The 13,272-nt window shown below is 36.8% G+C and overlaps 1 protein-coding gene across 1 annotated transcript in view; it reads right to left on the reverse strand.

Annotated features, from left to right (window-relative positions):
- Mmrn1 (multimerin 1) overlaps positions 1 to 13,272 on the reverse strand; it is a 44,508-nt gene that overhangs the window by 14,344 nt on the left and 16,892 nt on the right. The window contains exons 4-6 of the mRNA XM_057775126.1: positions 7,022 to 7,135; positions 5,136 to 5,309; positions 558 to 2,516 (exon numbers count right to left, since the gene is read on the reverse strand). Coding sequence (XP_057631109.1) covers positions 558 to 2,516; positions 5,136 to 5,309; positions 7,022 to 7,135 — 2,247 coding nt within the window. The remainder of the gene's footprint in view (positions 1 to 557; positions 2,517 to 5,135; positions 5,310 to 7,021; positions 7,136 to 13,272) is intronic.

Consider the following 13,272-nt stretch of genomic DNA (forward strand, 5'->3'; position numbering starts at 1 on the left):
ACTGGCACTGCAGCAACTTCATACTTCTGCATCGCATATTCACTGCAGCCAAATCATTGCTCTGAGCTTTCAAAGACATCTCACTCTTTGCTAAGTTGTAGCTAAGTAGAATTTTTTTCTTCACATCCATTCCTTTCTGAAGTCTACTCAAATTTGATTTCTGAATAGTCCCTTAATTCAGTAACTTGAGAGACATTTATTGAGTATTTATTGCATATTTTACTCACTAAAGCTCAGATTAATTTATGGTCTAAATTTCTTAACCAGCCATATGGAGGGAGCTTCATAGGAGAATGTTTGCTTATTTAGTAGTGGTCTGGTTAGATAGAGTAAAAACGTGTAGACAGGATATCTACTAATGTTCAGCTGCGCATTGACACCTAACTTACGTTCAATCAGACAAAAAAGTACATCAGTTACTTTGCATTACTTTACCTTGTCCAAACGTGAGTATGTGCCTTCCCTGCCTCCAGTCTGGCTATGAAATAGAATCTACCCAATAGCATGTAACCTATAGCATGAAAGAGGTTCAAAGTTGTTTTCCAGTTCCAGCTTACCAGGATGTAGAATGTTGTCTGTGTTTCTTTGCGTCCGGCCTATCAAGATGGTCGTCACGTTCACGGATTTCTTAAGCGCATTGGGTTTCTTCTGAAGTTTTACCTGCTTCTGAGGCTTGGCAATATTTGCCAGACCATCAGACACTAATCGATCAACACTCCAGGTTAAGTTAGATAGAGCAGCTTGAGTTTTTATTTTAACAATTGATTCCACAAGTTTCGTCAGACTTTCTCTCAGGGGACCTTCAGTCCACGCAGGTAAGGGAGCACTCTGTCCAAAGATGCTTGCAGAAGCATTGAGGCATGTCATTGAAAGCTCATGAACAGTTTTGTTAAGCAAAGAGAAATTCACTGAAAGATAGATAGATTTTGCTTCCAGTGCCTTAAACCTGGAATTTAATACCTTCAATTGAAGATCAGTATCTTTCTCATTTGATAGCACACCACCTTTTTTAAGTGAAACGTAGTAAGGTATGAGTGTCTTGGTCACTTTAGATTCAACGCCTTGCAAACGAGTTTCAAACTCCTTGGCAGTCTTTGTTGCCGAGAGTATATTTTCTTCTAAATTACTCATGTTTTCCTGACATTTTTTCACCTGGGAAGAAGTTTCATTGAATATTTGATAAACTTTTTGAAAGTTTAAATGGCTTAGTTTCTCATCTTTGGGCAGAACTGTAAGGGCTTTAGCAATTTGCAAAACAAAATTATACTTCTGATTGTCATTGACTAAAGTCTGAATAGAATCATTCAGACGCTGGAACTCAGAAATAAATGACAAAATGGATTCTACATTTTGGTTACACTCACAAACCTTGGGATTATCTGACCTAGCACTTAAACTCTCCTTCAACACATAGTTATCTTGAACAAAATCGATGGCATTGTTTATGACAGCCATTGTCTTATTTAGGCCATCTTCTGTTTCTAAGACATGGTCACCGATACGTCTTTCCAAGAATTCGTCCCGGCTCTGCACTTCATTTCTGAGTAAGTTGTGTCTTTTTGTAAGTTCTTTAGTAAGAACGTTTAGGCGATTGATAGCCGCGATCAGGTTCTGTAGCTCTCTGCGAGTAACTGCGGCTTCCTTTGGCTCGCGTATAACCGGCTGTCGAATCGGTGACCTCTGCTCCAACAAAGGCTGGAGGATCTCCATGTCATATGTTAAGTCATTCAGCTGCTCGCTTATTTTATCCACCTTGTTGTCCATGGGAAAGATAACCTCAGACAAGGTTTGGTTTAGCACATGTAGATTCTCCTCTGTGTCCTTCAGTTGATATGTAAAGTCGTGCCTGCATTTAGACACCATTTCCTCACATTCTCCCCTGACTGACTCTTTCTCCATCTCCAAAAGAATGGTGAGGTTACTGATCTTGCTTTCTTGGACACGCAGATCACTGAGCATCTGCAGCAGCATCAGCCCTTGGTTGCTTGCTGTCTCATGGAGCACGGAGAGATATTTAGTGACGTTACTGCTGCTTGATTCCTCAGAGACAACATTCTTCATTCCTGATGCTTGCTGAACTGAGAGCCGCTGTGTGTTCGCTTCCTGTATTTTGGAGAGAGTTTCATCGAGGGTTTGCTGGTACAGAACTCTTTCGGAGTGCTCTTGTCCTATTGCTCCTTCCAAGTGAGCCTGCTTTGCTTGTAGCTCCTTGAGCGGCTTCTCACAGGTCAAGGCCATTTCCTGCCTGACATTCGTGATGTTATTCTTTAGGTCCGTGATATCATTCCCTGTGGGTTGATTTTCTTGTGTTAAAAGGAGCTTTTGCTGGGCTGTTACTGAAACCAAGGACGCATTGACTTGGAGTACTGCCTGCCTGGTACTTTCCAGGTCCTCTGACAGACTTGACACAGTCTTGAAGAGCTGTGCAATCGTTTCCTGCATGTCATTTTGGAAGGCTTTAAACTGTTCTTTTACTATATTCCTTAGCAGATCATCAATGCTTTTTGATTTTAGAGCTAAAAATAATAAGATAAAAAAATAGAAAAAATACACAGTTTTGAATTAAAAAGACATATTTGTGAAAAGACTACAATTCTAACACCAAACACTAACTACATGTACTAGTGAAAGTAATTCTCCCCTGCATATATTTATGACATTAAAATTTTTTTCTAGTATTCTTAAAAGATAACCACTTCCTTTACTGGAAAATATGACATGGAAAATCAATTACCGTGTAGAACACACTATCACCATAAGCCAATGGTTTTATGGGCAAATGACAAAAAGGAAGTGCTATTGACTCCAGTGACACAGACTGCTCTACAGCAATCCTTAGTTTGGTTCTGAGTGAAAATAAATCACACTGGTGTTTTTGTCTGAGTATATTCCTGTTGTTAGTATATAACTGAATTATCAACTGTCTAGTAATTAGGGGCAGCACTTACATTGTGAATTCATAAATGCTAATAAATCACAGAAAAACCTTAATAACTTGAAGGGAAATATAGATATCCATAAGACTTAAGAATGCCTTATAGAAATAAGTAGTGAAATTACTATTCTTTACAAAATGAGTGAAATTTATTTTAAAATATAAATTTAAGACATGTTAATAATATGACATTAATTTTTGGCCTAACAAGAGGAAATAGCGTTTCTAACACTTGAAATGTACCTGGTAACATGCTGAGGCTGTGTGAAACAAGAAAGAAGGAAAGAGAGGAAGGAAGGTAGGAAGGAAGGTAAGTAGGAAGGAAGGAATGAAAGAAGGAAGGAAGGAAGGAAGGAAGGAAGGAAGGAAGGAAGAAAGGAAGAAAGAAAGAGAATTAAAGAAAGAAATGGGAGACAAAAAGGTAGAAGAAGAAAGGGAAGAGGCTGGGAAGGAAAATGGTCTGGATTATTTAAAATGACTTAAACAGAAAGTGATTATTTGAAAAGTATGAAACAAAACCAAACCAAAACTCAATCAAACAAACAAAAAGCATTATCTCATACAGAAACAATAGGAAAAATAAAATATATACTTAAAAATCTAGCTACAAATAATGATAAATGAAAGAGCTGTTCATTAAAATTTATTGAAAAACACATTGATTATCATATGAGATTCAGGTCAAAAAGGAATTTTAAAAATGCAAGTTGTACACAGTGAGTCATCACCGAGTAGGCTCCACAGTCTTGTTCTTTTTACAAAGTGTTTAACACACGTGAAGACTCATATAAAATTTACTGTAAAAGCGAAATTTTAGAAGAAAAAAAGTCCTCTTTGAACGTCTTGCTATTAATTTTTCTAGTACCAAAAAGAAAACCCTATAAACCATATTCCTAGAAATATATTCTCTAAGGAATAGGGTTGCTAAATACAGAAAGACACAAAAGAATAAAAATACAAAAGCCATGAAGTATCATGCACTCATACATGGCAGCAAACTATGAAGGAAAGCTAAATTAGAAACATTTGAATAGCTACAAGAGAGAAATTATACAAAAAACATTCTTTCTCTTTATTTATGAGCAAGTCAGAGGCATGGGCTAGCATTTTGGCAACTACCCACTTATTTCCCAAGTGTTTTGTGAATGTGTATCGATATCCTATGTGGATAGCAGAATCTGACAGCTTAAAATGCATGGCATTTCTACGGCATTACTCCATAGTACAAATATGTCTGTGTTTTCTACAGGATAATTTAGCCATTTCTAGTTAATTAAAATTCAATTCTCACAGTTTCCAAAACTTGATGATGTACAATGAAATGTTTATGCCTGTGAGAGTTAGTTTTTTGAAGATTGATATGAAAAAAGAAAATTTAAGCCTTATTGAGTTTTCTACCTGAAGACAACTACTACAAAAACTGATAGATGTCTCATTCCAGTTATCAAAAACCTGACATGATCAGAAGGAAAGAGTATGACTGACAGACTGGAAACACGATGCATAGATAAGATGAATATGGATCTTGCTGAAGGATATTGGAACAAATGCAAATATATTTGGCTCCTTAGCTATCATTCTTTTATGCACCTTTGGGAAAATCACAGAGAAATCTCAAAATCATAGTAGTGTTCAAAAAGACACCAAACAAAACATTAGCTCAAAATCATGTTCCCTGATAATGTTTTTTCCATCTGCAGTTCTACAACTCATTGGTAAAGAAACATTCGCCTAGGTTTCTGAGTTTTCAAAAACATGTCACTATGCTTCATGTTAATACCTGTGTGGGATTGCTCTCCAAACTACTTGACTGTTTCATGTGATTTAAATGGCATTCTTTTGTCGATGTTATTGACATTCAGTTTTAAAGGTTTTGGGTTATAATATAGTTTCATCATTTCCCTCCTTTTATGTCTTCCTTTTGCATCACTAACATCACTCTTTTCTAGCAACTGTGATGGACGTGTGGGCTCATTCTAACGATGGCTCAATACAAGTTATGCTGTAACTAGGTACAACATGCCTGTTCGAGTGAATATTACAAAAATATGTTTTGAATCACAATTTCCAAGTATAATATATAAGTCACATATTTTAAATTACCTCATTAAAAATATTTATTTCTTTACTATCTAATTTGAAGTAAAGATTCAAAGTGGCAGGAGAACATGTCTATGAATAATTTTTATTTTACTCTTACCTTTTAGAAGAGGTTGAAATTCCTTGCCTTTGTCTTCACTGATTTTCTCTTCCAGGGAGAAGAATGCATTCCTCATGTCCTCTGTGGCTAGAGAAACATTGTCCACTTTCTTCTGCAAAAATGTCAGCTTCATCGCCTGCTGGCTCATTTGCTCTGCCATTTTTTGAATCACAGCTGCACGTAAAAGAGAGAGAGAGATTTAGTACCATTAAAATAATAGATGCAACACCTGTCAAAATTTTTGTGTATATAAAGATAGTTCAAGTACACCATAACACTTATAGATTTGAGAATACAGACCACGTTTCAGTGGCAACATGAACAATGAAGCTTTAAATTAAAAATCTTTAATAACTAAATTCTTTAATTTTTACATTTTGAAGTTTTCTCATAATCTTTTTTTTAAAAAGTCTTAGTCCTGTCATCACATTCTGAATAAATTCAAATACTGAGGGTTTGAAAGCTAAAGCAATGGGCTTTCTGTCCCCCAGGTAGTGGTTCATTTCTGCTCTCATTCCGTGTCCCAGCGCTGAGTGTATGTAGTTTCTCATACGTAAGGTGCTGTAGCTGTTCAAGTGTTACTTTCATTGCAGTACTCCTTGATGTGCTCAGATCCCAGTTTACAGTGACTCTTCTGTACAGAAGCAGTAATCACTGCTGCTTTATACACAGCACTGATTCAAAGACCTGCCAGGATTTTACAGATACTGAGTCACAACATAAACTAAAGAACAGTATGAGGTATGTTAGCCAAATTCACATTTAAAAATTAATTCTTTTGGATGATCATCCAAAATAAAAGATTTTACTATAGCATTTCCTACATATTTATCGTCATTTTTCATTCATATCCAACTTTTATTACCATCCTCCTTGTCACCATTCTTCTTCTTGGAGTTCTCCTTCCTCCTCCTCAATGACTTCCCCTACTGCTAAGCCTTTCAACCTATCTATCTATCATCTATCTATCTATCTATCTATCTATCTATCTATCTATCTATCTATCTATCATCTATCTATCAATCTATCTATCAATCTATCTATCTATCTATCTATCTATCTATCTATCTATCTATCTATCTATCTATCTTTTTATCTGTCTATCTACCTACCTATCTATCTTATATCTATTATGAACTATCTAATACATGTATGATATTTCTGCATGCATATATATATGCATATATATATATACACACACACACACAGATCCTATATGTGAATTTGTATGAATCTAGTTTTCACGTGTGAGGGAAAACATGATGTTTGTCTTTCTAAATTTGGATTATTTCTCTTAACATGATGATCTCTTGCATTTTTAAAAAAGAGATGTCTTTAAATATCATTTCTCAATGGGGTGCCTTGCTTTGTTTACCAAAATCTATGCCACTATTGAAGAGACGCTATTGGCACTAACTGACTTTATTTTGGGGCTAAAGTTAAGTCTGAGATGGCAAAGTACAGTATTGGACAGAAAACCCATCCCAGGCTGACATTCGATCAGTACAAGGTCTTGGGTATACAACCATTTCCCCAAGTTATCAGCACCCCTTTGTAGTATCTTATCAGTCAAAACAGCCTTCCCATCTCTTTTAACTCAGTCAAGCTGCTCCTTCTACATCAAAAAAAAAAAAATAGCTGATTTTGATTTTGGAAAACTGTTATGTTCTCTGGATGTGTGATTGCAGCATTTTTAGTCTCCTGGGTTTGTGAATGGATTTTTTTCCCCACTGCTTTATATAAATCTTTTCCATCTGGGAACCTACAACCTAGTGCAGTTTCTCCAAACAATTAGCAACCATGTAAGAGGATTGAGAAGTGTGTTAATAAATCACCACCGAAATGGTGTTGGCAATTATTGGGTTGAAGGTGACAGTAATTAAGACCTGGGTCGCCACCGTCTTGCTTCTGCTGTTGCTGGGTCTGCTGGGCCGTTCCGTGGTCAACAGCTGTGTGACTTTCAGCCTGGTTACTGTGTGCCAGTTGCTGCTGTTGTTCAGCTAGACAGAAGCAGAGAGAGTATTCAGTGTTAGCATTGGAAGGGCCTCCTGTTCCCAGTCCTGAGTGATAATGGGACTGACGTTCATTTTCCTGTGTACTGAAGCGTGGTGATGAGGCCGACTGCAGAGCAAACTGTTTCTGCCCCATTCATAAGACAGGGTAATGCCACATACATTTGGAGGTTGGGGTTCTAATTTTGCCTTGGGAAGAAGAATTATTCAAGATCCATGTGGGTGAAAAATGGACGGAAGCCTTTGCAGATGCAGCCTGCGAAACTGAGTGGATATTACAATCCATTATGGTAAAAGCAACAGCAGCCCTGTAATGCATTTCTCAACTGGTGACTGCTGGAAGGAGTGAAAGCTGCATGTTCCTTACAGCTGGACACCAAACCAGCTGCTTAATAAACAGAGCGTTTAAGGAGTTGTTACAAAATTATAAAAATAATAAATACATGGTTTCTGATAAACTAATGGTAAAATTAAGCAATTACAGATATATCTCAGGGGTTAATCAACCCGTAAAGTCAGTGACATTCCACAAAAACCAGAAATCTTAGTACCTATATTTAAGGAACACCACGTCTTACAAATCAAATAATTTATATGTCTATATAATATTTCTTTGGAAAAACAATTTTGAGAGATTCATTTAAAATATTAAACCCTTCAATAATACATGTTTAAATTATAGACTTTGAATAAACACATTTGATCACTGTTGCCTACACACATACATGTATAAATACGTGTTTGCTGTCTATCTGGATTTCTCTTCCTATGAAAGTTTGTGTCAATGAAATGGCAATTGAGCTGCATGTCAATGACCATCATGATGCACATGTGGCCTTGCTGGCAATCTTTACGCTTTCCTGCTCCTTAAAACAGGCTGCAGGTTTGCCACTAATTGGGGTTTGTCTCCATTATCGCGTTGAATTTTGCTGTGCTGTTCTTCAAGGACTTGGGCTAATCAATGAATTTCCAGTTGTGTAGAGTTTGTTTCGATGTCCCCTCCCACCAAAACTGCTGAGTTATTTAGGAGAAGAAATTGTTGCAGAGTTTTGAGACAAGAACAGTGGTTTGAGAATTAGGGTAAAGAGTGAAAAGTATTAATCTCCTGTGAGGTCCCAACAATAATGTTCTTAGGGTGTGAATTCAGACCGATTCATGCAAAGATATCTCTGAAATAACAGTGCAGCTCTCCTGCCACAGCTCCTCTGTGGCTGGGATAGTAAAGCATGCTTCTGACAATTTGCATCTCTGCCCACTCAAGGGCATAGCTAAACAGTAAAGCAATGGGTTGAAAATTAGAGTCACCCCTGTGACCATGAAAACATTCTCTGGGAAAATTTGAACCTATAGCTTCAGAACCCTACCCTGATTTAAGAAATTTCTGCATGGAGCACCCATCCCTCTTTTACCAAGATGGTCATGTGATTCTGTGCATGCTAAAGCTTGTGAACCACTGAAGGAAAGCAGCATGATCTATATTCCTCTGCAAGCTGATCTCATGTCATTCCCCATTTCTCTGGGTACTGAGGAGTGTCCAGACCATAGACTGTAAATACTAATCACAAAATGAGCAAATGGGTGTAATAGGGCTGCAATAACTTGTCCATTTCCTAACTGCATACTTTCAGGAGTTTGACCACAGAAAGAAAATGCATTAGTGGATTTAAAAGTGAGTGAGATAATGTATTGGAGTTAAAGCAGAGTGGTCAGAGTGGTCAGTGTCATGGCAGCGTGACACAGGCTCGTTACTATAGAAACTTCCTCACTCTCAGCTTTTTATACAAATCTTACATCTTTGTTGCTGTTTTCTACTGTTTTAGAATGATATTGGGTTTTTTGTTTCTTTAATTTTATTATAGATAGAAACTAGAAGTCTTTATGACTTGGAGACTAAACTATTCCTGTTTTCTTCAAATTCTTCTCCCAAGGCCATGGTTCATTGGACCTATGCTGGGCGATTGGACACATGTGTATTTAAAAATTTCAAGTTGTTAGGTGATTTTGATTCATAACTCTGGTTAGATCCACTAATTTAGAGAAGAATTGAAAGATTTTCCAAAATCTAATACAATTTATTGATACGAGGCAGAATTTTTTCTATATTCACAGTAAAATTGAAATATAAAAGTCAGTCTTCATGGTTCTTAAATAGGATCCTAGTTATGGCTATAACATGCTTTAGAGGCATGGTTTATTACAGTCTAACAGGTGAAAACCATGTGCCCATCATTCCGTAAAGAAGTGGGCTGTTATAAACAGTGGTATCAGCAAGAATTGCTCAGGATTCCTCAGTTCTCTCATGTACTCATTGTCATTCTCTCTGTGGCTTAGACAATAGGACCCAGCAAATGGATTATGGACCATAAAAGAAGCTCTTGCTGTCTCCCCAGCAGTCACATCCAAAGTCTACTGATGGCTCAAAATCCCTCCGAAGTAGACTCTTTCCCACTCTACACCCAGGCTGCCAGTCTTCCTTCCTGCATAGCTGTCTTTGTGCTCCTACTCTAGATTCTAGTCAGGATGAATCAATGCGGCTTGTCAGTTGTCAAAATACTGAACCATGCCTTTCAGAAAATACATAATAATACCGTATAACAACTTACAGAATTAATCTTAAAACTATGATACTAGTTTATTTCAAGTTGACTATGTATATATGATGAAAGATATATTCTTCAGGATGTATGATGAATAGAATTCCAACCCAGCACCATCTGAAAACTATTTCCTATGTCACATAATATAATAATTATAAAATAGGATATCATGGCATATCAATTTTATGCCACTACTCTTTGTGGAAGAAATATCTAACAAAATGAAAAAAATAAATATTTAGGAAACCAAAAGTCAATTAAAAACTGATATATTATTAGTTAAATGAATATCTTTCATATATAAATCTTAGATGTTAACTGAACTTTTAGAAGTTATTTAGTTAACCACTTTTAAAAGTTAACTAAAATCCAAAAGTCATGAATTTGACTACAGTTAATAGTTTTATTTCAGGAAACTAGAAGGAAAAATGTTTTTAATATTATTAATAATATAGTCATATATAGGAACACTCAAGAAAAAAATTTCTATGAATTGTGATTGTAAAAATATAGTCAATCCAGATAGTATACAGCTGTATTTGGAATGCTTGATAGGATGGGACAGGTAGATTAACAAGAGTTTCAGGCCTTTCTGGTTAAAGAGCGACTCTGTGTATAACAAACAAACAAAACACCATTGATGTGAAACAATGGAAAAGAGAATACACTGGATATTCCAGACAAGTAGAGCAATAGAGCAGGATAAGAACATCATCCTGGAAACCCAGACACAGCTTCAGAGAGAATCCTGCTGCTGTCAGTCACTGTGTTCAGACATATTAGATGGGGACAAGATGGCCATGGTGTCAGCAAGCATCTGAGCATAGTCGTGCTGGGTTCATATATATGCGCCACATTTCCTGCAATGCAGCAAACACACAGACGAGGGACAGAAAGACAAAGAGGGCTTGTGCTACAGAGTCAAATATGAAACACTGGAAGGATTTTTGGACTTTAGTAGTGATCTTTGGGACCAAGGTTAAGAAGACATTTTATAAATTATTCTCCTTGTGAATAATTTTACATATATACGATATTAAAACATCTATATTTGAAACAGATGATATTTGGAATACATTATTCGAGACAGCCACACAAATATTATATGAAACCAAATATAATGTGATCAGTTGCTTGAGAAAATGAAATCTTTTCCAATAAATTTAAATGTAAATTAAATGTATGTGACATAGCTATAAAGTTAATAAATGTTCCTTTGTTGATGTTGCCCCAACTATGACTAAATGGTGCTTATACAGCTCTAAGAAGAAACTACATTTGTATTGCCTTAGGTAATTTCCTGATTTAGCTATCAAGGAAGATGGACAACATTTAAAAGCATGCAGCTTTTATAGATTGCAAAACATGAATATTACCACTTTTCTTACAGTATAGTTCAGAACAAGACTTCCAGAACATCGACACTAATAGACATTACAGATGTACAGAGAATTTGTGCCTTACAATGGCTCTGGATCTGAGTGGGAATTCTTCAGAAAAAATCAGAGCAGTTTCCTGTGTTTAATCATTTTCCTGAAAGGGATATTTTGCTGATGTATCCTTGGTCAAGGAAAAAGCATGTCAGGAGCCAGGAGACACCAGCAAGCCTATCAGGGATTATTTAAATATGAGTGGTTATGATTTCTGTGACTTGGCATTGTCTCTATATTTATTATGGTAATTAATATATTAGTTTGGAAATCAATATGGCGGTTTCTCAGAAAATTGGGAATCAACCTACATCAGGACCCACAATACCACTCTTGGGCATGCACTCAAAAGATGCTCAATCGTACTACAAAGACATTTGTTCAACTATGTTCATAGTAGCATTATTTGTAATAGCGAGAACCTGGAAATAACCTACATGCCCCTCAACCAAAGAATGGATAAAGAAAATGTGACACATTTGCACATTAGAGTATACTCAGCGGTAAAAAACAATGACATCTTGAAATTTGCATGCAAATGGATGGAACTAGAAAACACTATCCTAAGTGAGGTAACCCAGACCCCAAAGGATGAATATGTTATGTGCTCACTCATAAGTGAATACTAGCTATAAACAAAGGATATTGAGCCAATAGTTCATGATACTAGAGAAGCTAAGTAACAAAGTGAACCCTAAGAAAAACATATATAAATCCACCTGTAAAGTTAAAATAGATAAGATCACCTGACAGAATTGGAGCATAGGGATTGGGAGAGAAGGGAAGGTGGAAGGGGAAGAGGAGGAGAGAAAGAATGTAGGGAGGAGAATTTAAGGGAATAGGATAGTCGAGATGGAGGAGGGACAGAAATGAGAGCAAGGAAAGAGATATTTTGATTGTGGGATTCATTATGATGCTAGCAAGAAACTTGGCAGTAGAGATATTCCTAGTAATCCACAAAGATGATCCCAGCTAAGACCTTAAGCAATAGAGGAGAGGGTGCCCTGACTGACCTTGCCCTGTAGTCAAACTGATGAATATCTTAAATATTATCATAGAAACTTCTTCCAGCAACTGATGGAAACGGGCAGAGACCCGCATCAGAACACTAGACTGAGATCCTAAAGTTCAACTGAAGAGAGGGAGGAGTAAGAATATGAGCAAAGAGGACAAGATCATGATGGGTACACCCACTGAAGCAGTCTACCTGAGCCAATGAGAGCTCACCAACTACAGCTGAATAGGGAAGGAACCAGCATGGGACCAAACTAGTTCCTCTGAATGTGGTTGACAGTTGCATGGCAGGGGCAGACTAAGAGGCCACTAGCAGTGGCACCAGGATTTAAACCTACTCCATGTATTGATCTTTTGGGATCTTATTTTCTTTGGATGGATACCTTGCTCAGACTAGATATAGTAAGGAGGGCCTTGGATCTTCCTCAAGGCAATGTGCCTTACCAGGACGGAAGGAGGAGTGGATGCGGAGTGGGGTGGAAAGGTAATTGAAGGGAATGGGAAGAGGGGAGTTAAGTGGAGGGAGGAGGGAGTGGAAACTTGGATTGGTATGTATAATATAAAAAGATATTTTGTTTTCTTTTTCAGAAAAGTAAAAAAAATAGTAAAAAAATAAGTAATGCATTCTTACTATAGTTTATATATATCAGCATTACTGAAATAGTGGGTAAATGGTTGAACATTATCATTGTCCCTCCCCATAGCTCTTATGTTTACAGTTTCAGTATAGTTTACTAAAGTTTTTGTTTAGACAGTAAAGTTTGCTTCAAATACTGTTACTACGTTCCAATAAAATTAAACCTTTTCATTTTATTACTTATCAAGTATGGCATGTTGTAGACTTAATGAAGAGATTATAACATTACACTTCTTTACTTAGCATCTTGCTAGAACTGGGAAGTTGGGGCCTTTGTCTCTGATACATGTGAGTGATTGTGAAGATAGACCATGACCAGGGAAACTCATAAGAGAGTGTTTAACTGGGGACTTGCTCACACTCATGGTTTCAGAGTCTTGCTCAGAGTCTTTTATCATCACAGAGGGAAGCACGGTGGCACATATGGCTCTGGAGAAGTAGATGAGA

The sequence above is a fragment of the Chionomys nivalis genome, chromosome 1 (genome assembly GCF_950005125.1).
Source record: "Chionomys nivalis chromosome 1, mChiNiv1.1, whole genome shotgun sequence".
Taxonomy (NCBI): domain Eukaryota; kingdom Metazoa; phylum Chordata; class Mammalia; order Rodentia; family Cricetidae; genus Chionomys; species Chionomys nivalis.